General features: G+C 39.1%; 1 protein-coding gene across 5 annotated transcripts in view; it reads right to left on the bottom strand.

Annotated features, from left to right (window-relative positions):
- Positions 1–12047, bottom strand: part of KIF2A (kinesin family member 2A) — an 86363-nt gene that overhangs the window by 51726 nt on the left and 22590 nt on the right. For 3 of the 5 annotated variants that reach the window (XM_050946939.1, XM_050946940.1, XM_050946943.1), the window contains exons 2-6: positions 7562–7656; positions 6774–6893; positions 6177–6231; positions 2224–2346; positions 1528–1628 (exon numbers count right to left, since the gene is read on the bottom strand). In XM_050946939.1, the coding sequence (XP_050802896.1) occupies positions 1528–1628; positions 2224–2346; positions 6177–6231; positions 6774–6893; positions 7562–7656 (494 nt within the window). The remainder of the gene's footprint in view (positions 1–1527; positions 1629–2223; positions 2347–6176; positions 6232–6773; positions 6894–7561; positions 7657–12047) is intronic. The other 2 variants (XM_050946941.1, XM_050946944.1) reach the window with 1 other exon arrangement.

The raw sequence follows: 12047 nt of genomic DNA, 5'->3' as shown, positions 1-12047 counted from the left end.
GCTGGATTTCTACGGCAAAAACAAAACCAAAAAAAAATACAAGCATTCTGTTCAATTTTAAAATAAACTTTTGATTTATAGGCAACCCAAAACATCCTTGATAATGATTCAATATAATAAAACTTGAAAGGGGGTGGGAGGGACCTCTTGCCCTTTCCCCAAACCTTCTTCATTAAAATAATACTGCCTAAAGTAATAAAATAATTAATAATAATAAAATAATAATAATAATAATAATATAGGTCATTTACAAAATCACCACCCACTTATAGAAACTGAAAAATTATCCTACATAAATCTACATAAAATGTGTTACCTTCATGCCTGCTTCTTTTTAAGATTCAGAAAGTTACACTGTTCATCACAAAAAATGTCTTGGCCTTAGTACTATTCTGAAAACTTAGCACTTGGGGTTCAAGAACTGAAAAAAGCTTTGATCAGAGTAGTACTCCAATACTATTGCATTTTAAAAAAGAAGCATTTGAAAACAAACACCACACTTGCATAGTCACATAGATCAGCAGAGTAACTCCCATATACAGACGTTTAGAAATGCTAGACACAGAAAAGGCTTTTTGGAATCAATAAAATAATTTCAGATTTAATTCAAGATTTAATGCAGGCAGAATCTCATAAAAGAAATACTTCAAAAAAAAAACAGGATACTAAGTATTATTTGTTCTCATAGAAAGAAACAGTATCTTTCGAATTCATTTAAATGGATGAAAAAGTAGAGAAAAAAATTCCACATATATCCTTTTAGATAAGCTTAGGCCCATCATAAAGCCATGAAATCAAGTTGCTTGAATCATTTACTTTCTGGTGGTACTTATGTCCTTAGCAGATTGCTAGTATCTCCTTAGAGACTAAAACATACATACAGGAATGCCAACATGATTATGCTACTGGTCTTTCTAAATCTTTTACTCTCCAGTGATAAAGTCATTAATTTTAAAATATTTCTCTTACAGGATTAGCAACTTCACATTTTAACAGAAAGTTCTAACAGCTTGCCACCATATTGCTTGTATGTTACAAAATTAAAATGTCTGTAGAGGTATTTAAAAAACATCCTTCAAACCTCAAGCTCTCAAATATGCCACTCACACCCCACTGAAGATAAGAAAAGAGTAATTTGTCACAAATGTTATGCCATATTTTGAGGCAAAGGATCTTAATATTTTTGTCCATATGTTTTTCTTAGGCAACAGTTATCACTGAGATTGCATTTGTAGGTATTTATAGCCAGACCAGCAAATGCAAAACTTAAAAAAATAAATGTATGTGAAACAAAAGAATCAGATAAAATGATAAAAGGTGAGTTACCATAACAACACAACCATGCACCCTAAATGACTATGAAACTTGAAGACTAATCATTCAGTTTTGCACATACAAAGAAAACATTTAGTTTCAAGCTAGTCGTATTTTATATAAACACTATAGATCACAATAGCTTAGCATAGATCTTCTCGCCACAGGCTTTCTGCGATGTGTAGAATTCAGCTCTGAACTACCAGTACAAACCTGAGCTCTTTTTTCTCTAAGTTCCTGCTGCTGTAGCCTTCTTTTCTCACGTTTCTCTTGCAATTTTTCAACCTCTTTCACACAATTAGATTTTCTACGTGCTTAAAGAAAAAAAGATACATTTTTGAATATTCAGTTGTCACATGGAATGTCACAAGTTTTCAATTATGTTATTTTAAACAATAATTATAATTTATTTAAATCTTTACACTGATTAGCTCCTCAAACAGCTCAATACTAGCAAAGCATAACTACTGCAACTTTATTAGCCTCTGAATTTAAAAAAAAAACAAAACAAAAACCAAAAAAAACACTATTCATGGGAATTAGACAAGAAATAACCAAATAAAAATATAACAGACAATGGCCCTCAAAAACATACTAACTGATTTATGTGATTGCTTGGTTTGAACTAAAAAAGACTGGACAATTTAAAATAATTTTTTTTAAATGTTTTTTAAATGAACAGTCAAGGTTTAAAAAAATTGAAGGAAAAACATTTAAAACCTAATTACCAACAGAGCAATGACAGAACTCAACCTTTTGTTTCCCACAGTAATCTGAAAATGCTTCTTATGGAGACCTACAGACAACTGTGTGTTTAGACTATTCAACAATTATGGATTACATAGATGTCCAAGAGAGTGTACATGTAATGCCTAAAATGAATGAATCCTTGATACGTGGTTTACATACAAGGGGGTCCAAATTCCTTTTTTGCAGCTTGAACTGGAGATATATCTGAAACACTACCATTCTGTTGTGTAGAGGAAGACTGATCAGGAAGTTGAGTAGGCCGTGCACGTGCAGAACCAACCGCTGCAGAAGAAAAAACAAAAAATGGTCTAAAACTAATCTTGAAAAATTTGTTAAATTTTCATGTCATTTAATAGACATTTCCCATATTACTGTCAGATTCTGAAATATTTTATGATTAAAAACACAACAAAAAGTTCTTTAGTGACATCTAAGTAAACAAATAGTTTACTAGAAAAAATTAAAGGTATGTTTTAAGTTAAGACACACTATACAATGAATTACTAAACCTAATGTTATAATTAAGGCTACGATTTAGTCATGGGTATTTTTAGTAAAAGTCAAACAAAACTTCTTTTACTAGAAATACCTCTGACTAAACCTTAAGGGGGTCGGTGCTTGGGGAGGGGGAGTGTCTGGAGGGGCTGCTGCAGAGGAGGAGCCAGCTGCTTGGGTAGCCCTGGGGTCAGCTGCAGTAGCCCCCGCAGAAGTGACAGAATCCATTACTTTCACAACCTCTGTGACAAACACAGAGCTCTAGTTATAATCAACATAAACTAACAACTCAGGCCTCAATCCCACAAACATTTAAGCAAGCATTCAACTTAAGGTAAGCAGAACTATTCACGAGTGAAGTTAACCATATATTTGTGATTGCAGTACTGGGACCTAAAATTTTGAGTTATTTATTTGCACCGTGGTTACAGCTAAAGCATTGAACCAAGACAAGGGTCCCATAGAGCACCTAGAACAAACACATAATACATAGTCTCTGCCTCAGAGAGCTTGCAATATTTGGGGGTGGGGCGGAGTGTGGGGCAGAAAAGAAAGAAGGAACAGGGTACAATAATCAAAGCAGAGCAGACTGAATGCTTATAAATACAGCCCATTCTTATTTTGGCAGCTAAGGGCAGAAGACATACAAAGGTTAAGTGTCGAGGACACCATAAAAATATGTGCATTTTTCACATATTCGTGTGGCCTGATTTTCAGAGGTGCTAAGCAATCTCATCTTCCCACTTAAGTCAATGGGAGTGAAAGGTGTTTAATGTTTTACATATTTATGAAATGATTTTTTTCAGAGATGTTAAACTGTACCTATAACAGATGCTTAAAACTATCCCTTTTCAGTTGGCCAGGTTCCTGTAAGCATCACAGAAATAGTGGGTTATGAGAAGGGATTTGAAGGAGGAGAGGGTAAAGATTTGAGTTGCAATTTCAACAGGACAGTCCATGCAAGAAAGGCAACATGAAATTAGAGCATGAAGACAACTGTGGGAGCAGTGAACACGTGGATGGACAAACAAACATTCCCTTAGTATATTTGAGGGGAAAATATGATAGGACATCAGAGTTCCAATTCATCAGCAGATGGGATCTACTTTACAGTATCGATCAACTTATTGAACAAAGGCTTAACTGAATGACCAAAAAAGGAAAAAGGTGTAGGATAAGAAGTGCAGCTCCCATCACAGTGAATGAGAGTTACACAGCTCTCCTTCACCAAGCTGAAGTTACTACTGTACAAAGGCACATAGACAACACTGGCAATATCAACATTTGCAGAGCTAGATTTATAAATTGTTTAAAAATAAAAAGTGAATTAATATCATGAAAGGAAGGACACCACTTATGTAATTACATGTTTTAAATTTAGGCCAATCAAATGAATGTAAAACAAGAATTCTTCCCCTCTCCCCGCCAATACACATTGAAATTTTCTTTTCCCACTTTTATCCAATGGAAGTCTCTGTCTGGAGGGAGAAGGGACAGAGTGAGTGGTCCCAATTGCCCATCAGAATATTCTGGAAGCTTATGATGCAGGTTCCCTGATCCCACAAATAAGAATATGCAGAGACCACTCAAAGATTTTTAAGTTAAATCATTTAACAAAATTGTTTTAATGTGACATAGTGGTAATGCTGACAAATCATAGACTATTAGGGTTGGAAGGGACCTCAGGAGGTCATCTAGTCCAACCCCCTGCTCCAAGCAGGACCAATCCCCAGATTTTTACCCCAGTTCCCTTAATGGCCCCCTCAGGGATTGAACTCACAACTCTGGGTTTAGTAGGCCAATGCTCAAATTGTCATTAAACATTAAATAATTTTAACACCGTGGAGAGAACAATAACACCCTTAGCTAGATGATGCATGTTTATTTTGGTATTTTTAGGGATTTTATGCATCACATTATTATTTATCTAATAAATGCATATGTTTTTAAAAACACTCTTTTGTCATATTTCATGCTGTGTCAACCCGTTCATGCTGGACAGAGGTGCTGGTAGATGCCCTAAGCTAGCGAGCCTGCGCCTATTCCTCTCCAGGTTGAGCATTTGCCCCTTCCCCCACCTCCAAAGGTGCCCAAAACCTTCACTAACTTCACCCCCCACCCCCGCAGAGGCCTCTAATCCTACCAGTGGTGCACACAGAACTGAGATGTGACAGCCTGGTAAGGTATCGGTTCTGTGTCTGCTCAGTCTGGGCCTCCAGCCTGGTGAGGTACAATGCTCCCTGGGGGCCTTCACCTTCTCCCAGGATGCACACAAACCTAAGTGTTCACAACCCGCCCCAGCTCTCACATACTTGCCCTGCATGTGGCACAGTCCTGGCTTTCACAGAGGCTGCCCGCAGTACTACAGCCAAAATTGCCCCTCACCTCCCTGGCTCATTCCAGCCAACCTGGAATCCTCCAGCTTCCTGCCCCTCTAGGCCATGGAGCCTCCAGGACTTGGCTGCTCACACTTGGGCACCATCTTCTGGCTTTTTACAATACATTCCTTTGTGCTTTTGATTGTTGATCAATCCAGTATTTAAGTAGTCTCTAAAGTAGTGATACTCAAATCTCAGTGATTCAGGAGCCAATTTAGCGATCAGTATTACTCAAAAGATCCACAGTAATGTGAATTCATTGTTTCATTTACTATTTTATATAAAAATAAAATAGAAAATTAACCAATTGTAATTGATAAAATAATAATACTTGGTCAGGTTTTTCTCACATACACACGTTAATATTGGTTAATAACATAGTAAAAGCATCCTGACTGATTAATAACTTAGACTGGTTAATAATTAAATCACACATTTTAATATGTGCTGGAAAAAGCTGCAGGAGACACATTAAAGAGACACTCTGCTGCTCCCAAACCTCAGTCTGTGTATCACTGCTCTAAAGGCATGTCTACACAGGGACACGGGGGCAAGTTCAGCTAAGTTAACTGAAGACATGAATCCGAAGTGCATTAAAGTCCTGTGTTGATGCTCATAATTAAGAGGTAAAGTGACTTGAGTTCACTTTAGCTTAATTCACTCTTAACTTTCCTGAGTGTCCTGTAGACATGCTTTTACAGACTATTTAAACACTGAATTGAGGAACAAACAAAAGTAGTATCAAAAGCACAAAGGAATGTCTGAAATGGTGAAATATGACAAGAATATATTTATTAGATACATAAAATAAGTGATGCATAAAATATAGACATGCACTAAATCTCTTATACTGAACTTAAGCCATCTCTACACTCTAGGGACTACAGCACCACAGCTATGGTACCATAGCTACGCCAGCATAACCCCACAACATAGATGCAACTTACAGAGACGGATGTTGTTCCCACTGCGTAGGAACACCATCTCCCCAAGTGGCGGTAACTAGGTCAATAGAAGTTTTAAGTATAAACCAGGCCTTTTATATAAAACTGATTACATACTAACTTTTTAAAAATACATCATCATAATAGTTCCAGTAATTATTCCCTCTGCCCATTAAATTTAACATGGCCAAGTAATAAACCAGAGAAAACATAGGATACTAGAGAACTTTAAGTGTCAGTTTAACATTTTCACTTTCTTGCTTTATGGAATGGAAAGATGCAACTGATCGTTTACCTCTGTTGTCTCTGGCAGGAGTTTCATTCTTAATAGGAGCCACAGTCCGTCGATTCTATAAAGAGAGAAATCTCTATAATCTGTTCACTTTATCACCGCTTTTGTAAATTGTAGCCCAATCTCTGCTTACTTTCAGTGAACAGAAGTAATCACAGATATCAGCATGAGCAGTATTGAGGAGGTGGTGCTGCACAGTCCCTCCCAGCAGCACGTATGACGAAGAGGATACAGAATGCGAGCTAAATGCATCATTTAATAACCTCCACAACCTTCTCTAAGACAAAAAGGTCCAAATATACAAACATTTCACAATAAAACGGGACAAACTATATTTAACAAGTTTAAAGTTGGTTCCAAGCTAAGAAATTCACTCTGTCCCCTTTGTAAAATCATTAAGATTAATTGCGGATTTCTTCTTTTTCCAGTTCTGCCCTTCAGAAATCTCTTAAGTTTTTTCATGATAAGGATTTCTAAAATATTCCTGAATTAGCTTATAATGCACATAAGAGAAAATTAAAACTTAAAATTCTTAAATATTACAGGTAAAATACTAATATGAATGAGACGACAGTAATTTTCATTAAATATATCACCAACCTTCACAATTTTGTTTACTTTAGCTGAAGGAGTGGGAGGTGGTGGAGTCTCTGGGCTGGGTTCAATATCTTCATCAGGCGCAAGATCTGGGTTAAGTGAGAATATACTCTCCAAGTCAATCTGTTAACAAGGAAAAAAAATAAACATGCACACTTGTGAGTCTTTTTACATTTACACACAGACAAACAGACGCCTTCAGTGATTTTAGTCCATCATTTGTTTAGCTTTGTAAACTGAGATCTTCGTGTATCCTCAGCTAAAGTAAATATTTGAACAATTTTGGTCCTCAGGTTGCCTGAAAACTATATAAATAAAAGAAAGCATCAATAGTTTGGTCCTATTATATTGCAAAAAGGAGTTTTCCTATTCCCAGTTCTGACACGGGCCTGCTAGGTGACCTTAGGCAAGTCACTTCCCTCTCTGTCTCAGTGTACCGTCTGTAAAATGGGGATAATGAGACTGACAGGTGGTGTAAAGAACATTGAGATCTATAATGAAAAGTGCTACATAAGAACTCGATATTATTATAGAAACATATACTCAGGAAATAAAATACAGCACCACAGAAACCGATGTTATTTGTTCTATGATGCACATTAAACAATATCTGGAATCATAATTTAATTTAATTAAAAAAACACGTTTTCCAGTAGTTTTACTGTATGAACTATTCAGGTTCAAGATAAAATATACAGGGTTTTAAGAAAAGAGCATTAAAATAGTCTTTATTCTAGAAAAATTGAAAGAAAAAGAAAAAAGAAAAAGACGTTCTAAAATATTTAGTGTACCTCTTTGCCTTTAGTGTCTCCATTTTCAATCCATTCAACAGTAACGCTTTCATTATCTTCATTGAGAGATGTTACCATAGCTTGATGTATTCGACCTAGAAGGGAGACATTAGCACTCATTTATTAGCAACTATGGAATTTTCCCTGAAATTATTTTAGTCCCAATTTGCACTCCAGAAGTTTTGCATCTGATCTAGTAACTTCCCTCACAAAAAGATATGTAAGCAAAAGGAAGTAGTTCCAATTTCCCCTAAACTCTTCCAAATAAAATGAATGTAGACCGTTTATTTTATATCTATCACGGTAGTGCATAGAAGCTTCACTATGCATATTTTTATATAAAAATAGACAATCTCTGCCTCCAAAAGCTCACAGTGTAAACAGACAACACATCGAGACCAAGGCTGAGCCCACAAAACTAGCTCCTGACAACACATCAGTATGCACAGAATCACAAGAGTTAAAGAAAAATGTGACTGCTAATTATGCAGGAGAGAACAGGAGACGTGCAATCTGGCAAACTTTCTTGGTTTAGAGGGGTTTCATTAGCAGGTCCAGTTTTGTGATCCTTTCACTGAAAGGACATTACCTGGGTGTACTGTATAAACATATTTCTGAGAGCTTTTTTGCAGTCTCTATTGAGTTCCTGAGATAGGCTCAGAGCCCCTTGACCAGTTTTTCTGATGCCCTTGGTTGACAGGAAATGGATAAGCTAGTCATCCAACTAAAATGGAGAGGATTTCATCATTAGCACCGCCATCATATCAGAAATATCCAAGTGCAAGCAACATGAATTGGTCATTGTTGGAGAAACAGAGGTTTGAGGATATGACTTTGCAAACAGCATGCAAATCTTCATGAAGTATATTGAGACAAACATTTTATATGGAGACAAGGACTGAAGAATTTTCATCACAAAAATTGGTCAGCTGAGCTTGTAAGGCCATACACTCAGCTTAATGGCATTTGTCTCTCTGTAATCAGATAACTTTGAATGTTGCATCATATGAATTCCAAAATTTCAGGGGCTGTTTAGACATCAATAGCCAGAACCCTATTGATTTTGGGGAAAATTGCAAGAGGAAAAATGAGGCCCCACCATCTCTTTAGTACAGCCACAACTTCAAGCACCTCTGCAATTGCCTGCAGATCAAACTGGGTAATGGCACCCATAATGCCTTCCAGCATGACAATATCCCATTTCATCTCCATGCATTCTCCCAATATAGTTGAACGTGTTCAAACCCTGAATAACTTTTCTCCCAGAGAAACAACAATGGTGGGGGTAGAAGAGAGGGCTGTGCACACAGAGCCCATGGCAGGGGGGGAAATGGGGAGCACACAGAACCCCTATCGGGGGGAGATTGAGGGACCATTGTATGGGTGTGAAGGTAGGGAAAATAGAGAGCATTTGGCAGGGGGGAAAAAGAGAATAGGGAGCACACAGAGACCCTACCATGGGAAGAGAATGCAGGAGAGAAGAATGGCAGGCACATAGAACATCTAGTAAGGGATACTGGGGGATCCTGCTGTGGGAGCAAGGGGTACACTGAGCCCCTACCATGTGGGGGAAAGGGTGAAATAGATGACTGACACAGAGCCCCTGACATGGAGGGAATAGGAGGGAAGGAAGGAAAAAGAAATGGGTTTGCACAGAGCCACTGGCATGAGGGAGAGATGGCGGACCATGGTATATGAGGGAGACTAGGAGGTACACAGAAGCTCTGGCAGAAGAAATTGTAGGGAGTCCCTCAAATAGAGGGGTAATGAAGGAATGCACAAAGCCCCTGGTGGGTGCAATGGCTAGAGATCCATTTCTTCCAGACACTGCCTCCCACCCCTCTATTTCTGAGAGAAGTCAATGGAAGGTGTGGTAAATGGTAGAATAGACGCAGCCAAGCCTTATAAAACACATCCTCCAAGGGAGACTAAAGACAAAAATTCAGCACATAGGATCTTCCATGTTCTATCTACACAGGAAAGCTTTTTCAGAATAATTTGAGTTTTTATGGCAAAAACTCCCTTGCATCCACACACAGTTCTTTTTTCGATTTATTTGGTGTCCTCTCCTGCTTTAATTCATCTTTCTGGAAGCAACATAAGTTTGTTCCCAAATGAGTCATGCCAGTAAAAGGTTTGTGTGGATACATTCCCATTTCAGATTGATAACACCACTTTAGGCAGTTGTCTTACTGCCAACCAATACCACATTGATTTACACATGGACCAACCTGTCTGTAAACCTGTCTGTTTACCTGTGTGCCTCCATTGCTCAAAGGGTCATCTTGACTAGCTATCACCTCCCTATTTAAATGCTGGCACACATGTAGGTGCACTCATTTGCAATTCCAGTTTATAACAAGTACACAATCCCACAGTCCATCATGGTAGTCAAGCACTGTGCTTCCGTGTGGTCCAATCCAGAAATCCAGGACTCCCTTGCCCTCAGGGGGACAAGAGCACATCCAGTCCCATCTTTATGGGAGCCATCAGAGTGTGACAATCTATGGGCAGCTATGGAGCAAGTGCAGAAGAAGGGGCACTCCCAGGACGTGGCCCAATGCAACACCCAAGCTAAGGAGCTCCAGCAGAAGTATGAAAATACAAGAGACAAAAACAAGCACTATGGTAACTCTTCCAGCAACGTGCATAGTATGAGGAGCTGGACTGACTTTTGTGAGGAAGACCACCACAGAATCCTGCTGTGCAGGGACAGTTTCAAAGGCACCCAGCTGATCACAGACCCTGGCAAGAAAGAGATATCCCCGAACAGCCACAATCTCTTCAGCACACCTAACTCCAAGCCAGACACTTAGGCAGAGATAGCACTGAAGATGACCCCTGAGAGACAGGCAGCAACTCAGCCTAACTATCCTGCAGAGGAGACCTCAACCATAAGCATTATGTGCTGTATTATAATAAACTGTCTGAATACTGACTGCATAGAGGGATTTAAACAACTTGGTTCCTGATATCACCTGGGAGGTGCTGAGTTGAGAGGATGAGAGTGGACACAGGCCTTTTTCCACCTGCTCTCCATCCCACCCACACTTCCAAATGGCATCAGCTCCAGAAGCTCAGAAGGGTTTCTTTCCCTGTATTTCAAATCCCACAACTATGGAATAAGTGTACCACTCCTCACTTCCTCTCCCTCCTGGCCAATAGCAGGTCTCTCTACCCACATCCCCTGCTCAAGATGGTGGCACCCTGTGGGCTAAAAAATACCAAATGCATTGTATGGCAGGCATGTTTATTGTCACAGCAGATAGAAAGAGAAAAGGCAACAGAAAAAATAATTTGGATGACATTCTGATCAGTGCAAAGAGCTTTTAGCTACCTTTACCTTTACATTTACAACATGCACTGGATTATAAGGAAAATGCCCATATGCACTGAGCATATAAGGCATTGGTGCTACACAAGTTACAGAAGCCCATAGTGATTTTCAGTCAGATCCTCAGGATCGTTAAGCCCTTTGCAGCAAAACGGGTTCAGAACACTCATTGAAGTCTACCTCTTTTATAGTGCACTTTGTGCTGATTGGTAGGTGTTCTACAACAGAATTCAAGGCAAAGGCAATGCTCTATTTTGGCACACCCATTGCAAGGCAACGACTCTTGCGGCTGCCGATATAGGTGGCATTTCCCTTCCACTCCTGCACCAACTGAGGGGTACCATCCTCATAAACAACAGCACTCCCCATCTTCCCAGTTTTCCCACTGCCTTTTTTAATATAATCTTCTCCATCTCTTGGGGACACCTCACAGTGTAACATCCTGCAGTGTAAAGACAGCCTACAGACGTAATATGCAGTTACTAAACTGCCTCTTGGGATACGCACACACCTCCAGCTCCATACACCCAGCATTAGTACAGGGGACTTGTGCAGGGGGGAAATAAGTTGGAAAGTGTCTTACCATCTTCAAGCGCATCCAGAATTGGAAGAGCAGAGGGGAAAGGAATTCTGAAATTGACGGGGTAGTGATATTCTGTCACTGTTAGCAGGGAGACTAGTATAGAACAGTTACTACTTGCATTGTTTCTCTGTTCTGTTAGCATCTGATATGCTGCAGCCCACACAGGGGCATTATCAGTTGCTCAACACCCTGCAAACCTGTGAGGGAAAAGAAAGGACAGCAAAAAGTCCTTCCTTGATTTCATCACAAAATCCGAACAGAGACTGGAGTAAGACAGTGAAGCAAAGATTTTATGCTCCAGGATAAAAATGAAAGGACAGGGATAAATCTATGAAACACATGGACAGAGAAGAGGACATCCAGGAAAAAATATCAGACATACGGCAGAAATAAACCAACTTACTAGAAAACACTCTTATACTTTGCATAACATGGCTAGGTTGGGGTGCTGTACGTGAGCAGTCTGCCGAGAACACAATACTGAGACACCCCTTTCACTTCCCCAACTACAAGGACAGGCCTTTCCCATGCCATTCTACCCCCACAAGACAAACTACAAGCCTGTACAT

This window comes from Gopherus flavomarginatus, chromosome 3 (genome assembly GCF_025201925.1).
Source record: "Gopherus flavomarginatus isolate rGopFla2 chromosome 3, rGopFla2.mat.asm, whole genome shotgun sequence".
NCBI lineage: Eukaryota > Metazoa > Chordata > Testudines > Testudinidae > Gopherus > Gopherus flavomarginatus.
Note: the sequence above shows the minus strand (reverse complement) of the source record. Positions and strands in the feature narration are given on the sequence as shown.